Genomic DNA, 20,739 nt, shown 5'->3' on the forward strand with positions numbered 1-20,739 from the left:
AACAGGCCTCTCTATTCTCTTCAAAGCCACACAGGTGAAATTCCCATTACACCATGAAATCTGGTTGAATCTGGTTCAAACTGGAGCAAACAGGCCTGACTTGCCAGCCTGGACCAGCCCTCCATGTTTCCACGAATTCACTCTGATGTGTTCCGTCAAACACTCCACAAACACCGTGTGGTTCTTCTAGAGCTGAACAGGTGGGGGCTGTGTTTGGACTTGTTACACCTGCAGGGCAAACGCCACTGACAGCAGAGCAGCTCCCTGGTGGCTGTTAGTTCATTCACTACATATGAGAGTCAAAGCTGGTTTAGTGACTCAACATGTTTCACGCAAGTCAAAGCTTCTGTTTATCACCTTTCATTAATGTATAGAACCATCAGACGGACCCTGTAGAGAACCGTTCCTCACAGACATGCAGAGTCTGGACCCTGTCCCTAACCCTAACCCCCAACCCTAACCAACAGCTCAAGGCAGATGACTACCCTCCACAGTCTGGGTCCTGCCTGGAGTTTCTTCCTCAATGAGGGAGTTTTTCTCCGCCACCATCGCTTATGCTCTGGAGGGCATTGTTGGCTTTCTATCTGTAAAACACTTTGAAATGTCTTCAGATATATAAATAAAATATAAATAGAAATAAAAGTTGATTGATTGATTGATTGATTGAACACCTGACCCTAAGAGTAACCCCAACCTAACCCCTTACCCTAAGGCCCCGTCCACACGATGACGGAATTTGATGATGAAGTCAAATTTTATCCAATAGGAATCCTCCATGTTTTGTTGTCACAACACATGGGCCCATAAATATGACGTCACAGCGGTTTTCGTCGCAGGCAAGACGTCAGCGTTTTTTAAAAGTTGCGGATACACCGTCCACACGACAACGCAGACCCAACGTTTTTAAAAAAAATCCACCTCGGCCAGCGTTTTACAAAAAGTTGCGTTTTCGTTCCGGATATCTGCGTTGTCGTGTGGACGGGAGACGGAAACGCAACTAAAAAGTTGCGTTTTCAAAAAATCCGTCATCGTTTGGACGAGTCCTCAGACTAACCCTAACCCCTGACCCCTAACTTTAACCCCAACCCTAACCCCTAACCCTAAGACTAACAACTCTTTGTGCCGTGGCAACAATGTCAGGGTGGAGTTGTCGTTTGGTGCGCATTATTTGTGAAGTCATATAATTGCGACGGCGGTAACAACAACAAAGACAAACATGAAGTTTTGTTACCATGGCGATAGAGGTGGAGAAAACACACACACACCAGACATTGTCAACTTCTCCAGTGATTTAATATTCCGTAACACAACGCTCTTCCTTCTGGCGCCTTGCTCTCGCTTCGTTGATATGACGTCACAGTTTGCCATATCAGATCAGAGTGTTTGGATCTGTTCAGACTGAGACGCATCAGTCCATATCTGATATGAAACTACCCCCAGAATGTGGTTTCAGTCCGTCCCACAAAAATCAGATTTCATGTGATGTGGGACTGTTCAGACTACAAACAAGATATACAACATCAATCTAGAAGTGATGAAAATCAGATACAGGTTACTAGTCTGAACAAGACCAAAACTTTATTTAAAAAACACAGCTGACAAACTAAATCACTATCCTGTAGGATAAAGAATGACAGCTCAAGGACATCATGACACCCCCACAAACAAACAAATAAACAAACAAACAAACAAAAGAAAAACCAGACTGGGACAACCAACTTACACGCCACTAGGGGGCACCAAGGCCAGCCAATGGCGACACGGTGTTCCACCCGTGACATCACAAGCCACGCCCCTTCCACTTACCCGTCAGAGCGCCGGAGCGAGAGGCCAGAGGGAGGAGGACGGGGAGGACGAGCAGAACCGGACCGGATCCGATCCGGAGAACCCCGACGACAGGACTCAGGACCGGAAGCCGGAGTCGTCCCGGGGCGTCACGCCACGTCACGTGTCGTCTCGCGAGAAGCTTGGAGTGTCCGCAGGTGACGTTCTGGACGGTTCTGCCCGTTACGTGGACGCAGCTCGGTTACCGTCGGTCGCGGGCACCGGGATTACCGGGAGCACCGGGATTACCGGGAGCACCGGGAGCACCGGGATTACCGGGAGCACCGGGATTACCGGGAGCACCGGGACAGGTCAGGTGGTTGTTCGTGACGGGCTCGCGCGGCTACCGAGCAGCCTCGCGCCGCCGAGACGGAGCGTCACAAGCCGGTAAACGTGACTGTCTGGCTCCGGAGGAAAGGGGGGGCCAAATAGACCCGAAGACCGGGGGGGGGGGGGGGCGGATCCCGGTAGAGGTCCCGGTTCGACAGGAAACCGACGGTTGTTTCCGTTCGGTCGGTGCTCGCGTCGGTTCTGGGGGAGGAAGTCCGGTCGGCGGGAACAGCCCGTCGTTAAGTCCTGAGGGCTTACATAACGGAGCCTGTCCGGTGCTTCGGTTCCGGTGGTTCGGTGTCAGAGAAGCAGCGAGTCTGAACAGGAAGAGAAAGACAGCAGAGTCCACTGGCTTCCTGTCTGGACTGGGCCCGCTTCCTGTCTAGACCGGGTCTGCTTCCTGTCTAGACCGGGTCTACTTCCTGTCTAGACCGGGTCTGCTTCCTGTCTAGACCGGGTCTACTTCCTGTCTAGACCGGGTCTGCTTCCTGTGCTGTCTGGACCGGGTCCACTTCCTGTCCTATCTGGACCGGGCCCTCTTCCTGTCCTATCTGGACCGGGCCCGCTTCCTATCCTGTCTGGACTGGGTCAGCTTCCTGTCTGGACCGGGCCCGGTCCAGATAGGACAGGACGCGGGCATAAGAAGCGGGCAAAGAAAGACAGCAGAGTCCACCGGCTTCCTGTCTGGACCGGATCCGCTTCCTGTCTGGACCGGGCCCTCTTCCTGTCTGGACTGGGTCCGCTTCCTGTCCTATCTGGACTGGGCCCGCTTCCTGTGTAGACCGGGTCCGCTTCCTGTTTGGACCGGGTCTGCTTCCTGTCTGGACTGGGTCCGCTTCCTGTTTGGACCGGATCTGCTTCCTGTCCTGTCTGGACTGGGTCCGCTTCCTGTCTGGACAGCCAGAAGCTCCAGGCTGTTCAGGAGGTTCTGGTTCTGTCCTTCACTGGGACTCAGTAGTCTGAAACCTGAGCCGGTCCGGTGAGGATCCACCGGCCCCCCCAGTGATGTCAGACGAAAGCAGTGTTACAGGTTTATGAATACTGGTGAAGCGTTCATGTGCTTGGTGCTAAGTCTGACCCCTAACCCTGACCCCTATCCCTGACCCCTGACCCCTAACCCTGAACCCACAGGCTGGTCTTTACCCTAACCCTAACCACTCGGTTTGGTGAACGCTGATGTTAGCCGCTATGTGGTGTTCTCTCTAAGCTCGTATGACTTGTATTCATGAATTCATCTGTGTGACGTGTTAGCCGAGGTCAACATGCCTGCTGTCTCGGCCAAACTGGGCAGCTGGTCCAACTGGTCCTTTGTGTCAGAGTGAGCTGGCCCCAGTCCAGCTCACTCACCAGGCCAGGAGCCCTGGCCTGGTAGTCCTGGTCTAAGCAGTTACGAACTGCTGTTGGGTTTTTAGGACTTGAACAAAGACGAGTGTTTCAGCGGAATCCTCGTGTCTGGTGTTTGTCAGCAGCTTGAACACGTGACGTGTGACGAACACGTGAAGGGAGGGAGAGGAAGGCTTTGTGGTCCTTTCCAAGGAAACCCTCTGTTGACACGGTAACATGGAGAGAGGGAGGGGAGGGAGGAAGAGGAAGGGCTGGAAGCTCAGAAAGCAGTAGCGCTGCTTTTCAAGTGTAGGGGTGAGGTTAGGGGTGAGGATTAGGGTGAGGTGAGATGAGGTAACTCAAGGGAACTGACAGGATGTTCTGAAGAGTCATCTGGAGCCTGTTTGCGTCCGGGACCAGAATAATTAGCAGTCTCACCAGTGGAGGTGGGGGGTATCTTCTGGTGAACCCTGTGGTGCTACTGGTCACCAGTCGATCTGCTGATGTGTCGATCAGTTCGTATCTCAGTTCCTCCTGCGACGCAACTTCCTGCTGAGTTGCTTCATAGCGGAGTGTGTTAACAAAGTCGTGTGTGTGCTGAAATGAGTTTTGAAATACTCTTCAGAGCCCTGGTGAGGGAGGGTGTTGGTTGCTGAACTGCTGTCAGGAACTGTCGTCTGGTTGGAGGAGGATGTCATGGTTCTCCTTGTGGCTGATAGCGACTCACTACTTTTATTTCTGTTGACAAATGATTCATAGATGAGGAAGTTACTGTGACGAGTCATTTGTAGTCATGACAAATGATGACACGGGGGAGGGGGGGCAATGAACTAGCTGTGTGAAAGAACAGAATTCTTCCTGGGTACTGAACAGAGACATGCAAGGCATCCTGTGGGTAACATGCCTGTCAGAATTTCATTAAGACTATTTCTACCTCCCACCTCCTACCCCTACCTCCTACCTTCTATCCCTTACCCCCTACCTCCTAACCTCTACCCCCTACCTCCTACCCGTTACCTTCCTACCTCCTACCCACTACCTCCCGACCTCCCTGCAGTATTTGTGCAGAACAGTGTTGTAGAAAGGTGTCCTGTAATGGAACAACACTCTATCTGCATTCTCTTGTTCTTTTAGCAATGGCCCAAGAGACGAACCAGAGTCCTGTGCCCATGCTTTGTGCCACAGGCTGTGGTTTCTATGGCAACCCAAGAACCAATGGTATGTGCTCCGTGTGCTACAAGGAACACTTGACACGGCAACAGAGCAGTGACCGTATGAGCTCCCTCAGCCCTATGGGTAAGTCATCTCTCAGAAAGAAAGATGGGTACAACCAAACTGGTTAGCAAGTGATGTTAACAACCTGTAGGTATAACGGAAGTTAGTGAATGATGTTAACAACATGTAGGTAGAATCAAACCGAAGTTAGCTAATGTTTACGTGTAGGTACAACCAAACTGAAGTTAGCTAATGTTAGCGTATATGTAGGACTAGAGATAAGGAGGGACTGCAGGAAACATAGTCTTTATCTTCACAGCTCTGCTCCCCCGCCTCATCCTCCATTTGTACACTCTGGGCAATGAAAACCATGTTTTCTTAATTATGGTGTTCAAGCTAATGGGGAGTGTCCTCTGCACATTTCCAAGATCAAATATTGATGTTTGTCCTTGTAAATGATGGTCGCAGCCTGTTAAAGCACTACGGACATGAGATTATGTGTGGTATGGCAATGACCAGGCGGTGACCTGATGGATCCACTTTTAAAGTGCTAAACAGTTGGATCGTTGCTTCAAATCGTTGCACCGAATTATTTGTGGATGATTGCTGAATGAACACATTTTGTCCACACAGTTTTGTCCGATTTCCACTTTGCATTCATGTAATTCTGTCAAATGAAGTTGATTCTGTTATCACCCAGGCTCGGCTGCTAGTCCTACTTCAGAGGTCTCAGCCATCCAGAGACTAGAAGCCAGTCTTGCCAAGGTTGATGCCTCCCATGTCTCTTCACCAGACATGTCTAGGTCCGTTCTGGCTGTCCAAAGTAGCCAGTCACCATTTCTTACATCGGAGAACATTGGAACCGCTAACTAATTGTTGTTTTTGTCTCTTTTTCATTTCATCTTCAGGGCTATTCAAGGATCTCTTCCTGTGACTCAACAAATGACAGAGATGAGCATCTCAACAGAGGACAAACCAGAATCTTTAGAGCCTGGTAAATCTCAGACACTTGAACCCAGCTGCTGTGATACTACCCCCATTTACACAGCCACAGATTGCATCCCATGAACCAAAGTGTTGTTTTCACTGACAACCTCTTCAAAAGAGCAGAAACCTACAAATCCCTATTTAAAAATGCTTCTACGCTAGAGGACGTTTTCACACTAGACGCTGCCTACCAGAGACCTACTCAGAGTACGGCTCTACTCTCTACCTAGAGCTGAAGTGGGGATTTAGAGATAATGAGCATGCCTGTTACTCCCTGGAGAACAAAAGCACTCTAGCTTTTGTGTTTGTGAATGTTCTAGAACTCTGAACAAAAGTCTTAACCCTAACCCCCACCTGGAGATAGCGGATGAAGGATGAATGACATGTCTAATGTGTGCTTCTTCTCTTGTCTTTTCTTATACGTAGTTGTAAACCAGCCTGCTGCTTGTAGCCCTTCTCCTTTAGCTTCGTCAGTTAGTGAAGACAGTCAGGGTGACGCCCCCAAACCCAAGAAGAACAGGTGCTTCATGTGCCGCAAAAGGGTTGGCCTTACAGGTGAGCTTGGGGCCTTGAGCATGTATCTGATCAACACATGACAGCGGCGTGTGCTTCAGGTTGTGCCCACGTCGGTGAGAAGACAGCATGCTTTTTGCTCTGCTTTCCTTTACCTTACTCCTCCTGTTCTACGTTTGTGCTTCCAGGCTTCGACTGTCGCTGTGGCAACCTCTTCTGTGGCATCCACCGGTACTCTGACAAGCACAACTGCCCTTACGATTACAAGGCCGAGGCTGCCGCCAAGATCCGTAAGGAGAACCCTGTGGTAGTGGCTGATAAAATTCAGAGAATATAGATGTGAAGAGCAGCTCTGCAGCGACGAGCTGGAGTGGAGACTGGCACGAATGTAAAGAAGAGAAGAAATGAAAAGATCCTGAGTCAGATGCACGAACGGCCACTTTTCTTGTTATTTCACAACTTTGTTTTATGCTTTCAGCTGTGGTGGGACTTCATGTCTGTATTGTCTGATAAGAGCCGTCCAGGCAGACCGTCCACAGGGTTCAGCTCCCCCCACCGTAATCAGGATCATGTAGTGCCAAAACACAGACCACCGTGTTCCCTGTCCACCCGCTGGCGAGACGTTTGAGAACATTCAGACTTCACAGTATTTTAATCAACAAATCTAATCTTATCCCTCAACCTCTGAACTTGTGTTGGTCTGGAGCCCATCAGAACTGGACGCCCAGAACCCCCGTTGTTACCGCGTCTGCTTTCCCAGCTTCACCTACCTCACAACTTCCTTGTTAAGCTTTTTGTCTTCCTCCTTTTGTTCATTTGACCCACTTTGACCCAACACAAGACTAACAGCATCTGAGACCCTCCGCTACGTCTCTCAGCATCAAGAGGAAGGAATGGAAGCATTTTAGAGGCATAAATAAATGAGATATTCTCTCTGCATTACTGTTTCACAAATGTTTGGCGTCACTCAATTAGGGTTTCAGAGACTGGATTTGCTGAGACAATTATTTGCTTTTTTCTCATCCATTGTTATTCAGTGCGTTTGAGGAACCAAGTTTTTCGATCCCTGTTTGAAATAACAGAACATCCAGGAAGCACAGTGAGCTACCCAAACCTGGTGTGTGGCTGTTGTGTGTGTGTGTGTGTGTGTGTGTGTGGGGGGGGGTGTCCTGTTTTGTCCCTGTTAGGATGTTTTCATTTAAAGGGTTAACCCTATCTGTATGCATCTGTTTGAGGTTTTCCTTTCTGATTCTTAGTTATGCAAATTTGTACAAATCTTTAAAAGCCAGCTGTTTATTTGTGTATGAAATATAATATTGTATCCAGCAGTACAACACAATAGTATCATGTAAATAAAACTACAGAGACATTACCAGCATTGTGGTGTGTTCACTTTCATCGCTCACTAGTTGTTGAGCTAATTCTCAATGTCATCTGAACGTTTCGGTTCATTTATATGCCCCAATACACACACACACACCACAGCGACAGCTGAGGTCGGCGTTCTTCTAGCGGGAAGATCACAATCCGGTTTGAAGGTCTAGGGAAGCTGTAGGGTTAACCCTAACCCCTAACACCTAACCCCTAACCCTAACCCCTGACCCTAACCTAACCCCAACCCCAGCCTAACCTAACCCCTGACCCTAGCCTAACCCTAACCCCAACCTAACCCCTAACTCTAACCTAACCCCTAACCCTAACCCCTAACATAACCCCTAACCTAACCCCTGACCCTAACGCCTAACCCTAACCCCTGACCCTAACCCTAACCTAACCCCTGACCCTAACCCCTGACCCTAACCCCTAACACCTAACATAACCCCTAACCTAACCCCTGACCCTAACACCTAACCCCTAACAACTGACCCTAAGCCCAACACCTAACCTAACCCCTAACCTTAAGCCCTAACCCTAACCCCTAACCTAATCCCTAACCCTAACACCTAACCTATCCCCTAACCTTAACCCCTAACCTAATCCCTAACCCTAACACCTAACCTAACCCCTAACCCCTAGCCCTAACCCCTAACCTAATCCCTTACCCTAACACCTAACCAAACCCCTAACCCCTAACCCCTAACCTAATCCCTAACCCTAACACCTAACCTAACCCCTAACCCTAATGCAGAAGATAATCAGACAGTTGTTCAGCGTGCTTCTCCCTCAGAACGGCACCTTCACCTGCCGTCCTCTGGTCAAATTCAGGAGAGGCAAACACCTGAAAGGTGAGATGCTGTTGGCAAATTTCCAAAGAGGAAGTCACATGAGGTCAGAGGTCAATGCACAATTGATTGCGTGCGTCTCAAGACAATTTTCAAAGCCACATTAGCTCACCTTCCTTTAGCGCTCACTGCATTGGTATCAGTCACGCTCAGGGTTTTTTATACCGTTGCGTTAAGGTGTTGGTTGTGAGCAGGGCTTTGAAGCAGAATATTTTAACAATCGGTTCGTTCCGAACAGAATCGGAATTATACCGTTTCCGGTTTTGCGTTCCACCCATAAACTGACGTTCCAGAACCAGTTAGAACAAAAAAATAAAGTTCCTGAACCGGTTAATAACGTTATTTTTAAATATAAATATGTAGGTTCCGTATTTTATGCACCATTAGACGTGATTAAAAGCCTTAAAATGTCTCAAAAACCAACGCTGCTCCTTCTGACATGAAGCGTCTTCTGTGTTCACTGAGTTCACCAATCTGTAGAAATGTTTCTGTGACGTCAGTCAGAGATCCTCCAGACCGACCACTGTCCACCGACAGAGGACGTATTACGTCACTACGTACGCCGGCAGCGATGGACCAATCAGGGGACATGACGCGAGGCTCCGTCCGGCACACCTCCGGTAGGTACCGGTATAGGGGGGGATACCGGGACTGGACCGCAGGTATGCTGGTAACCACATCTGATTGGCTGAAGACCCCCGACGATGACGTCAGCGAAGAGACACGCTTACGACACAACATGTAAACTCCAGGCTATCAGTTCCGGTTGTTCCGGTTCACGTAAAGAGACCGGGGGGCTTTTTTCACGCTTCTCCATCTCTCTTGACCTGTGACTCCATGCCCCCCCCCCCCACACACACACCACCGCTTCTGTCAGAAACACGTCCAGCGGCTGAACTCGGAGCTTGTCTTCATCCTGGAGCTTGTCTTCATCCTTGTCTTCATCCTGGAGGATTAACGAAAGACCTCCACCCGCTGGACATCGGTGTGAACAGAGGCTTTAAAGTGAAGCTGGGGGGTCGTGGAGCGATGGATGAGAGACGTGAACACAGGTTTACCAGGACTGGGGGCAGTGCAGAGGAGTTACACCCCCCCAACATGTGGTGGATTGTGGGTCCTGGACTAACGTGTCTGCTCAGACTTCTGTCCGATGTTTCTCTAAAGCATCATTACCGGACAGACCCCCGGAAACCAGCCGGTCAGCGGTGGAGAAACTACCGACAGATTCAATGCAGACCGGAGACGAGGACTTCAGGGATTTACTACACATTTATCACAAAATAAAGAAATAGAAACAGATTTAAAAAATAATGTCGGTGCATTTTGTTAAATTTAAATACGTAGTACAACACAGTCCAACCAGTCAGCTTTTTGTTTCGTTAACAAAACAAAAAGGAGGGAGAAGGCGGTCATTACCTGTTGGGTTTGTTTGACTGCGGCGTCTTGGTTCGCTTTCGTCACACAACCACTGTTAATATCTTGTCATTTTAGAATTGTAGAGTAAGCTAGTTGTTTCTCTCCATCTCAAAACTTGATAGCGAAAGCTCTCAAATATTTCAGCTAACCTTTTACAAACTGTTTTATTAAAGTAATCTTCCGTACTTCAGAGCTAGCTTATCTTATCTTTGTTGCTAACTATGGCTACGCTTCCCTCTGTCCACTCTCCTCCCTCTCCTCTCTGCTGCTCAGTCTGTCAGATGTATAGTTTTTCCCCCGCTTCCTTCAGCGAAAGGGGCATCTGCACAAAGTGTAGTGCTTTTTCTCGGATGGAAGCAAGACTTAGTCAGTTGGAGGCACTGGTTCGCTCCTTAACTGAAAACATAGCTGTGCCAACTAGTCAGGTAGCTTTAGCCGGAGCGGACCCACCAGCTCACGCTAGCCACTCCCCAGCTCAGGTTAGCCGTCCTCCAGCAGCCCCGAGCAGGAGCAGTGGGTGACTGTTCGTAGGAAACATTGTGGCAGGCGAAAGCCTCGGGTTCACCACCAATCCCCGCAACCACTCGATATCTCGAACAGCTTTTCCGATCAGCGACACACCCGCTGAGGAACCTACTCTGGTGATTGGCAGCTCTGTGGTGCGGCACGTTAAACTAGAGACACCAGCGACCATAGTCAAGTGTATCCCGGGTGCCAGAGCGGGCGACATCGAGTCATTTTTGAAACTGCTGGCTAAAGATAAACGTACATATAGTAAGATAGTAATTCATGTCGGCGGTAATGGCACCTGGTTACGCCAATCGGAGGTCACAAAAATTAATATTCAGTCGGTGTGCAGCTACGCAAAAACAATGTCGGACTCCGTAGTGTTCTCTGGCCCCCTTCCCAATCTGACCAGTGATGACATGTTTAGCCGCATGTCTTCACTCAACTGCTGGCTGTCTAGGTGGTGTCCTGCTAATGACATTCAGTTTGTTGATAATTGGCGGACTTTTTGGGGAAAACCCGGTCTCATCAGGAGAGACGGCATACATCCCACTTGGAATGGCGCTGCTCTCCTGTCAAAAAATCTGACCACGTTTATTTCTGCCCCAAAACCATGACCCAGAGTTGAGACCGGGATGCAGAGTCGCAGTCTTAAACAAGTCTCTGCACTCCTAGAACGGTCACCCACTGTACCTTCACCCACTGTAATGTTACCCATTGTAATGTTACCCACTACACTTTCACCTACTGTATTGTCACCCACTGTACACACCATTGAGACTGTGTCTGTCCCTTGACCATTTAAAGTTGATTCATGCAAATTCAAGTCATTTCAAGTCCAGAGGAAAGCAACTGGATATCCAAATTTAATAAAAATCAAAACCGGGACTTCAACAGCTCCGGAGTACAAAACAATAAAATGTGGTCTCCTAAATATTAGATCTCTGTCTTCAAAAGCTGTTTTAATCAATGACATTATATCAGATTATCAAATAGATTTATTCTGTTTAACGGAAACCTGGCTAAGTGAGGATGAGTATTTTTCCCTAAATGAAGCTACTCCTCCTAGTCACCTAAATTATCAGATCCCTCGAGTCTCAGGCAGAGGTGGTGGAGTTGCATCAATTTTTAATTCCTTGCTAGAATTGAGCCCTAAACCAAAAATTATCTTCAATTCATTTGAAAGTCTTAGTCTGAGCCTATCAAACCCAATCCAGAAACTACTTCAGCCCCTATTATTTGTCATCATCTATCGTCCTCCTGGTCCATACAGTGACTTTCTTTCCGAATTTGCTGATTTCTTAACTAGATTAATTCTTAAAACTGATAAGGTCATAATTGTTGGTGATTTCAATATTCACATGGATGACAGTAATGATAGCCTCAGTAGGGCATTTATGTCATTACTAGACTCCGTAGGCTTTAGTCAGTGTGTACAGGAACCTACCCACCAGTTCGAGCATACTCTGGACTTAGTCTTGATTTATGGGATTGAAATTGAGGAGTTGGTCATCTTTCCTCATAATCCTATCCTTTCTGACCACTGCCTGATAACTTTCGACATTCGGCTATTGTGTAATTGTCTTCCTGCAAAAAACATTTGTACTAGAAACTTATCAGATCATACTATTTATAAATTCAGGGAAGAAATCCCAAGTATGCTTAATCTAATCCCACTACTGAACTACACAGCGGGTCATTTTCTGAACTCAGTTAATGCTAGCCCATCTCAAATTGATGAGTTTGTTGATGTTACTTCAGACTCTCTGCGAAAAACCTTAGATTTAATTGCTCCACTAAAAAATAAGACTATAAAACAGGGGATGCGAGCTCCCTGGTTTAATTCTCATACCCACCAATTAAAGCAAGAATCCCGACAACTTGAGAGGAAATGGCGTTCTACTAAATTAGAAGAATACCGCACTGCGTGGCATGATGGTTTACATAAATACAGGAAGGCACTTCGTTCCGCTAGAGCAGCCTATTATTCATCATTAATCGAGGACAATAGAAACAATCACAGATTCTTGTTCAGTCCTGTATCCAGACTGACAAAGAACCACAGTGCATTTGAGCCTAGTATTCCATCAAGTCTCCACAGCAATGATTTTATGAATTTCTTCAATAATAAGATCCTGCTCATCAGAGACAAAACTAATGGTGTCCTATCCTCAAACTCTGGTCCTTCTTTAGGTCCCTTAGATCCGGAAAACACAGCTGACTCCTGAACCCTTTGGTTCCATGGATGTCTTTTCTCCAATACAGATTAGTCAGCTGATTAAAATAATCTCCTCAGCTAAACCATCCTCCTGTCTGTTAGATCCAATTCCAACTAAACTCATCAAAGAAGCCCTACCTTTACTTGGCAACCACTTCCTTAATATAATTAACATGTCTTTATCTACTGGATATGTACCACGGTCCTTTAAAGTAGCTGTAATTAAGCCACTTCTCAAAAAACCTAACCTGGACCCTACTGTTCTAAATAATTATCGACCCATCTCAAATCTCCCGTTTTTATCTAAGATCTTGGAGAAAATAGTCGCTAATCAGTTATGTGATTTCCTTAAACCCAACAGTTTATTCGAGAATTTCCAGTCAGGTTTCAAGGAACATCATAGTACGGAAACAGCACTTGTCAAGGTTAGCAACGACCTTCTAACCGCTTCAGACAGAGGACTTGTTTCTCTACTGGTTCTCTTGGACCTTAGTGCGGCGTTTGACACAATTGACGACAATATTCTTCTGGCACGTCTGGACCAAACAATTGGTATTAAGGGATCAGCACTGATGTGGTTTAAGTCCTATTTAACTGACCGTTCCCAGTTTGTTCACGTTAATAACAACTCCTCTCAGTCAACTACAGTTAGTTATGGAGTTCCTCAAGGCTCGGTTCTTGGTCCAATACTGTTTATCTTGTACATGCTTCCTCTGGGTAATTTGATAAGGAAACACTCCATCAACTTCCATTGTTATGCCGATGATACGCAATTATATCTCTGGATTAAACCTGACGAAGTCAGCCAGTTATGCAAATTACAGGCGTGTATCAAAGGGATTAAAGATTGGATGACGAATAACTTTTTGCATCTCAATTCTGATAAAACTGAGGTTGTTGTGCTCAGCCCAAAAACTGTTAGGGATGTAGTGCCCAGTGATGTAATAACCTTGGATGGCGTCACGTTTGAGGCCAAAACCACTGCGAGGAACCTAGGTGTCATCTTTGATCAGGATCTCTGGTTTAACACACACATTAAGCAGGTTTCTAGAACGGCCTTTTTCCATCTCAAACATTGTTAAAATCAGGCATATTTTAAAACGGAGTGATGCAGAGAAATTAATCCACGCTTTCATCACTTCCAGACTAGATTACTGTAACGCACTTTTTTCAGGCTGCCCCAAAAAGTCGCTGAAGAGTCTTCAACTAATTCAGAATGCTGCCGCCCGTGTTCTGACCAGGACCAGTACCAGAGACCAGGTTCTGACCAGGACCAGTACCAGAGACCAGGTTCTGACCAGGACCAGTACCAGAGACCAGGCTCTGACCAGTACCAGTACCAGAGACCAGGTTCTGACCAGGACCAGTGCCAGGGAGCATATTTCTCCTGTGTTGCTTCTCTGCATTGGCTTCCTGTGAAAGCTAGGATAGATGTTAAAATACTCCTCCTCACTTCCAAAGCCCTTCGTGGCACCGACCTACCTGAAGGAACTTTTAGTTCCTTATAATCCATCTAGAGCATTACCCTCTCAACATACTGGCCTACTGGTGGTTCCTAGAATTGATAAAAGTAGGACGGGGGCTAGAGCCTTTTGCTATCAAGCCTCTCTATTGTGGAACCACCTCCCTCCCTCAGTTCAGGGGGCAGACACCCTCTCACTATTTAAGACTAGACTTAAAATTTTTCTTTTTCGTAAATTTTACAATTAATGGTAACTTAGGTTACTACGTTTACATTCATATAGACCTACACTGTTGGAGACTCAACATCCAGACTCACTGAGTTCCTCTCTCCTCCTCCTCTCCAACCATCTCTGTTACTCCTCCTCCTCTCTGACCTCACTCTTCAAGTCTCCAATCACACCGTACTAACTAAACTTCTTCCCTGGAGTCTCTGTGCTCTATGTTCTCCCAGGTTTTTCTCAGGTCCTGCTGCCTCTCTTCCTTGGTGTCATCTTACTTTTCCACCCCTCATCCGCCCAGCCGCCGTGGACCTTCCTCTGTGGACCTGCACCTCCGAGCCCACCAGTATCACCCCCATCTCTCCATGCGCTGTGCACCTTATCCTCCAAGCCCACCAGTACCACCCCTCAACTATCCATCGGCTGGGGTCCTGCTTCCTTTCTTCCTCCGTGCCGCCATACAGTCATCCACACAGCTGTAATTGTGCCTTGACTTTGGCAACCTTAACCATATTGATACTGTCTCTATCTGGCCTCTCTCTCTCTCTCTGTCTCACTCTCTCTGATGCTGTTCTTGTCTTCCTTTGATTTCTTTTCCACCCAACCGGTCGAGGCGGATGGCCGCCCAAAAGAGTCTGGGTCCTGCCCGGAGTTTCTTGCTCATGGAGGGAGTTTTTCCCCGCCACTGTCGCTTATGCTTGCTCTGGATGGTTCAGTTGGGTTTCTCTGTCTGTTAAAGCGCTTTGAAATGTCTGCTGTCATGATTAAGCGCTATATAAATAAAACTTGATTGAACTTGATTGATTAACAACCATGAACCGAATAATGTGGGCCGTGTGTAAAAGTAGAGAAATAAACTCCGTTATTTAGACTGAGCCTCTTAAACAAGGAGCTGAATGGGGCTCAAAACACGGTAACTGAAGGAATTTAAATTGACACCTAAAGCAATTAGTTTATATACTATAGACTATAATTATAGATATGCCCCCACCCTACAGTAAACAGTACCCCAGCACTACACCTCTGCTTTATGACAGTTATATCATGTAGTTCAGGCTTATGCCTCCTACTTAGACACTACATGACATAAGAACAGAATAACTCCCACCATGTCATTTATTGCTGAACAACAGATCTTCATTGTTCTTCTCCCATAGCTCAGTGTTACTACAAAGTGCTGGCAGTACGGGAACACACTGCTCTGAAAATGACTGCAGCCAATGAGTTCATGTCTAAATCATACATGTTCAGACTGACACGCTGAGTGTTCACCTGTAATGATTAATGGTGACTGGGAGACCTCCCTGTTCTTAACTGCTGTTGATAGCCACTACTTCTGTCTGCTCTCACCCCTCCAGTGAAGGACAGGAAGAGAAACATCAGGTCAAATATTTTTTTCAAGAACGAAAAAAACCCGGTATTAATCGGTTAACTATTATTTTCTGTTCCGATTCTGTTCCGGAACATTAAAAAATATAAAGTTTCCGGTTTTCGTTTTCGTTCCATGAACCGGTTCAAAGCCCTGATTGTGAGATAATGAAACAGCTCAGATTCTTCTGCCTGTCTGTCCTGTTCGGTTTCTCTCCCGTCTCCTTCTGGTTTAACCCTTTAACTCAGAGGTACAGCACTTCCCTCTCTGGTTCATAGTAGGAAACTCAAATAAAGATTGAAAACTTTGTTCCCGGAGGGGCCTGGTGGTGGTCATAAAATGTATCAAAAAAACATGCATTGATCTCATAAAAGCTGACCCCTTTTGTGATGTCAAACTGAAAATACATGCAGACACACAAAAACTAACTTGTGGTTTGACCGACAAAACAGAACAGAGACTTAGGAAGTCACCCCTTAGAATGAGAATCACACACCGCCAGCGTTGTTCATGTTGGAGGCGGCTGTGCTTCAGGTGCTACGAAGTCATTTATCACACGGTTTGTGGTTTTATCTCAGTGTTGCTGAAGTCCACTGAAATCGCCAGTACAGTACTTCTATATCCCATTGAAATTGAAAGACAGTTGGCCAAAGTTCTTCACCATCGCAGACAGTTCAGCTGGGAAGAAAAATTCAAACCAAGCATGTATGAAGGGTTGTGAATTCAACTTTTTATTAAGGCTTTCTTTTTTGTGTCTGACCTACAACAGTACCTAAAGCAAGTAAAAGAGACTCAGAACTTTATTTAACTGAATATACAATCACTCTTTCCTTTGTAAGAGTTTAGTTTCTTTCTCTCTTTGTTGACCTCGGTTTTATCAAGTGGATTTGGGAGGGATTCGGTCACACTGGCTGTTCTATATTCACAGGTTTACATTAAATACAGAACAGTCCATTGATTTCTGGAGGCACAGCACCACCGTGAGGATAGAAGAGGAAGTTCACGTTCAGAGTCCTGATCCTGATCCTGTGTGAGGTTCTGATTGACTAGCTGTGAATGGTTGTCACGGTTACTGGGGATGGGGGTCCATACTGGACTGTAGGTGTCTTAATCATCCTCCTCTGATCAGAGATGGTTTTTCCAGTTTGATTCCTTTTCCAAACCGTCTGTCTTCCCGGCTAAAGCCTGGACATGTCCTGTCCTCAAAGGCGTGGCCTGTCCTTCAGGTGCAGGTGGACAGGTGAGTCCAGTCCTGATGAGTTAGTTCTGCTGTGTTGAGCTTCAACAGGATGGCATTTCTGTTCCCATGTTTTACTTGATTTGTTACATTACATATTTTCACACAAAATTAGCAAAAAAATGAGAAGGTAACAGCAAAAACAAGTCCATCTGGCAAACATCGTTTTGTTTTTACGACTTCATGTTGGACGTGAAAAACTTTTACTGCGCATGACCGGAAATCACAAAGTAATGATGACGAGCTGCACTGCCCACCAGGAGCCCCGAGACCACGGTGATTGGCTGATGGATGTACGTGGATTGGATTGGTTCATTTCAAATTTGGCGTCTCCGACACGGAGGTGATGTCAGCCGGCGCGCAGAGTTCAGTTCACCGCCTTCAGGTCAGCGTTAAGGCGGGTCTCCTCCTCAACCCAGCTGTGGAAGCTCAGTTAGCCAGCAGGTGTGCGTAAAGCTGGCGTTATCCAGCAGGTGTGCGTAAAGCTGGCGTTATCCAGCTGGTGTGCGTAAAGCTGGCGTTATCCAGCTGGTGTGCGTAAAGCTGGCGTTATCCAGCTGGTGTGCGTAAAGCTGGTGTTATCCAGCAGGTGTGCGTAAAGCTGGCGTTATCCAGCAGGTGTGCGTTAAGCTCGCTGATGGAGCCGCAGGACGTCACCCCCACAGTCCCGGTCCGGGGGGGGCAGAGGAAGACCCCGGAGCGCCTTCCTCTCGGAGGAGCCTCCAGCAGCAGGTGAGTCCCTCCTGATGGGGTTGTTGGCTCATGGGGGGGGTCCCAGAGCGGTGGTCGGACCGGAACCAGTGGCCACCAGCCGTGTGGCGGTGCTCACGTTAACCTACCGGGCCCTCGGGTCCGGTACCGAGCTGGACCTGGGGTGTGACGTAGGCCTGCAGACACCGGTTGTTGGTCGGACGTGAGCGCGTCAGACCAGCTTTGATTTCAATGACGTCACTTTGGAGACAAATTCACTCCAGCAAAAATAAAATAAAATACAATCAGACAAGAAATAACACAGATACACACACACACACACACACACACACACACACACACACACACACACACACACACACACACACACACACACACACACACACACACACATCGAAACAAACAAATGAAAAACCTAAAAAACAGCAGGAGTCACAGCGATGAGACACGTCATCATCCAAAGACACCTGGTTCCACCAGCGGAGCTCCGCCCACCGCATGAGGCCTTCATCCTGATAATGCTGGTTATTGATGATGATGCTGGTTATTGATGGTGATGATGATGGTGATGGTGATGATGGTTAGGGTTAGGGTAGTCAATAGCCCATCCCAGAAAAAGTTGACAAGTTTGGTCTGGATCTGGGCTAGAAACCCTGATGGGGGGTCCATACAGGCCAAGCGGTGCCACAGCTGTGAGGCCACCAGGTTGTTTATCACTGAAACTCGACCTCTGTACGACATTCTGGGGAGCAACCATTCCCATTTCTTAAGTTTCCTTTCTATTTTTTCAAGGACGCCCTCCCAGTTCTTCCTGGTTGTTGTCTCATTTCCCAGGTACACACCGAGATATTTGAGACCATCAGTCTTCCAACACAAGTTTTGAGGAAGAACCGGGAGGTTGCCATGCCACTCACCAACAGCAAGGGCTTCACTTTTGTTCCAGTTTACTTTTGCAGCAGTTAAAACATTGAATGAGTTTGTCAAACCCACCAGAACATCAACACCCCTTTGGTTTTTGATAAGAACAACAACATCATCAACATAGGCAGATAAAAGAATGCTCTCTCTAACACCAGGTAAAATCAAACCGTCGATGCTTTTGCGGATTTTACAGAGGAGGGGCTCCAGAGAGAGTGCATAGAGCATCCCAGACAGGGCACAGCCCTGCCGGATGCCCCGATGCACCCTGAAGGGGGCACACAAACTGCCGTTAAACTTCGAAAGAAAGAAAGAATTTTCCTTCAGGTTTGTAGGAAACATTTCTCTTTTCTGTCATTTGGTCTTTGCTGACTGGAGCTCAGGTTTGGTCTGGTTCACCTGATGAAGAGTTTTAATAGTTTGCATTTTTAATCAGTTACGGATTAGATGCTGCTAACGATGCTGCTGCTGATGCTAATGGTGATGATGATGCTGGTGATGATACCAGGATCACTGGTGTTAGGACTTGTGTTTAAGCTTTGGGTTTTATTCACGTTTTCAGGTGAGAGTGTTGTAATTGTTCAAGAATAAAATGAATCATCAGAAACACAACTTGTCTAATAAACAGTTCATGTTGGACGTGAACAACTTCTACTGCGCATGTGCGCTGCGTCGGTGGATTCAAGGAAATCAGACTAATGATGACCAGCTGCAGCAGGAGCCGCGTGACCACGATGATTGGCTGATGGGTGGGCGTGGATTGGCTGATTGATCAGCGTGGATTGGCTGATGGGATGGCTTTATGTCAAATTTGGCGTCTCCAACACAGGTGACGTCAGTCGGCGTGCAGAGTTCGGTTCAGCGCCTTCAGGTCAGCTTTAACGCGGGTTTCTCCTCCACGGCTCTGGAAGCTTCGCTTCAGGACGAGTTAAGATTCAAGCCTCTCGCTGCTCCAGCCTGAGTCTCTGATTGGCTGATTGTCTTTAACGCGCAGCACCTGGAGCAGCAGCGACCCGGCGTCAGCCAGCAGGTGCGTAAAGCTGGCGTTATCCCGCAGCTGTGCGTCAATGTTTAGAGAATGTGTATTTCGCGGGAAAAATTCAGGACAACCGCGTCAATTGTTTTCATGACATTTCCTGTGCTGCAGGTTGCTGCGCTCTGTCCCGCTTTGTGTGCGCAATTTGTGACCGTGTCTCTTTGTGCAGAATAAATACACCAGCTGGGCTCAAACCATCACGTCCAGGGTCATTATTACACAACGCAGAGACCTTAAAGGACAAGTTGGGCCAGACCGGCTACACCAGCAGGTGTGTAAAGCTGGCTGATGGAGCTGCAGGACGTCACCCCCACAGTCCCGGTCTGGGGCGGCCAGAGGAAGCCCCTGAGCGGCTTCCTCTCGGAGGAGCCTCCAGCAGCAGGTAAGTCTCTCCTGATGGGGTTGTTGGCTCATGGGGGGGGGGGGGGGGGGGGGGTCCCAGAACGGTGGTCGGACAGGAACCAGTGGCCACCAGCCGTGTGGCGGTGCTCACGTTAACCTACCAGGCCCTCGGGTCCAGTACCGAGCTGGACCTGGGGTGACGTAGGCCTGCAGACACCGGTTGTTGGTCGGACTGAAACGTGAGCGCGCTCCGGTGTGAAATTATTTGTTTGAAACTTAAAATCAGACCAGCTTTGATTTCAATGACGTCACTTTAATTAAAAACCTAAAAGAGCAAAAATCTAAACGGCTGGAGTCACAGCGATGAGACGCGTCATCATCCAGAGACACCTGGTTCCACAAGGGGAGCTCCGCCCACCGCATGAGGCCTTCACCCTGATGATGATGGTTGATGCTGCTGGTTATTGATGATGATGCTACTGGTTATTGATGATACTGCTGCTGGTTATTGATGATACTGCTGCTAAATGTGTTAAATGTGTCGCCTGACGTGACTGTATTGAAGTGAACTGACAGATTAATGTTTGTTAAATTGTTTTGGTGTGTTTTCTTGTATAAAAAGAGTCAAGATATAAAGTGTGTGTTGTGTAAAGAAACCGGTTTCCCTGTACAATGTGTTGTTGGTGACCACATAACTTGCCTTAGATGACAGATGCTCGTAGACTCATCGCTGGCCTCAGGAGCGACACTTGATTCACTGTCATTCACACACGTTACACTCTCAGCCATGCCGGTGTCCGGTCTCATCACACTGTCCCGTATCACTCCGCCCACTCGTCACTCACATCAGCATCACAGTATAAGTGCGCGGCTCTATGTACTACACAAT

The 20,739-nt window shown here is 47.5% G+C and overlaps 2 protein-coding genes and 1 pseudogene across 4 annotated transcripts in view; 2 read left to right on the forward strand and 1 right to left on the reverse strand.

Annotated features, from left to right (window-relative positions):
* tmc1 (transmembrane channel-like 1) overlaps window positions 1–1,930 on the reverse strand; it is a 33,779-nt gene extending 31,849 nt beyond the window's left edge. Inside the window, exon 1 of the mRNA XM_068309908.1 lies at window positions 1,807–1,930. The gene's annotated coding sequence lies outside the window, so the exon portion shown is untranslated. The remainder of the gene's footprint in view (window positions 1–1,806) is intronic.
* On the forward strand, window positions 1,616–7,564 carry zfand5a (zinc finger, AN1-type domain 5a). 3 transcript variants are annotated; one of them, XR_011034989.1, is made up of 7 exons: window positions 1,616–1,982; window positions 4,612–4,773; window positions 5,393–5,495; window positions 5,601–5,686; window positions 6,106–6,234; window positions 6,381–6,580; window positions 6,671–7,564. XR_011034989.1 is itself a non-coding variant. In XM_068309910.1 (6 exons), the coding sequence occupies exons 1-6, from the start codon at window positions 1,631–1,633 to the stop codon at window positions 6,527–6,529; spliced, it is 981 nt and encodes a 326-aa protein (XP_068166011.1). In that variant the 5' UTR covers window positions 1,616–1,630; the 3' UTR covers window positions 6,530–7,564. The 3 variants fall into 3 exon arrangements, 2 of the variants coding, with proteins under 2 accessions (XP_068166011.1, XP_068166012.1); XM_068309910.1 differs by having other exon boundaries at window positions 6,381–7,564; XM_068309911.1 differs by lacking the exon at window positions 1,616–1,982 and adding an exon at window positions 1,989–2,135 and having other exon boundaries at window positions 6,381–7,564.
* Window positions 7,565–8,985: 1,421 nt separating this feature from the next.
* LOC137592583 (uncharacterized) lies at window positions 8,986–17,760 on the forward strand (annotated as a pseudogene).
* The last annotated feature ends 2,979 nt before the right edge of the window (window positions 17,761–20,739 follow it).

The sequence above is a fragment of the Antennarius striatus genome, chromosome 3, assembly GCF_040054535.1.
Source record: "Antennarius striatus isolate MH-2024 chromosome 3, ASM4005453v1, whole genome shotgun sequence".
Classification (NCBI taxonomy): Eukaryota; Metazoa; Chordata; class Actinopteri; order Lophiiformes; family Antennariidae; genus Antennarius; species Antennarius striatus.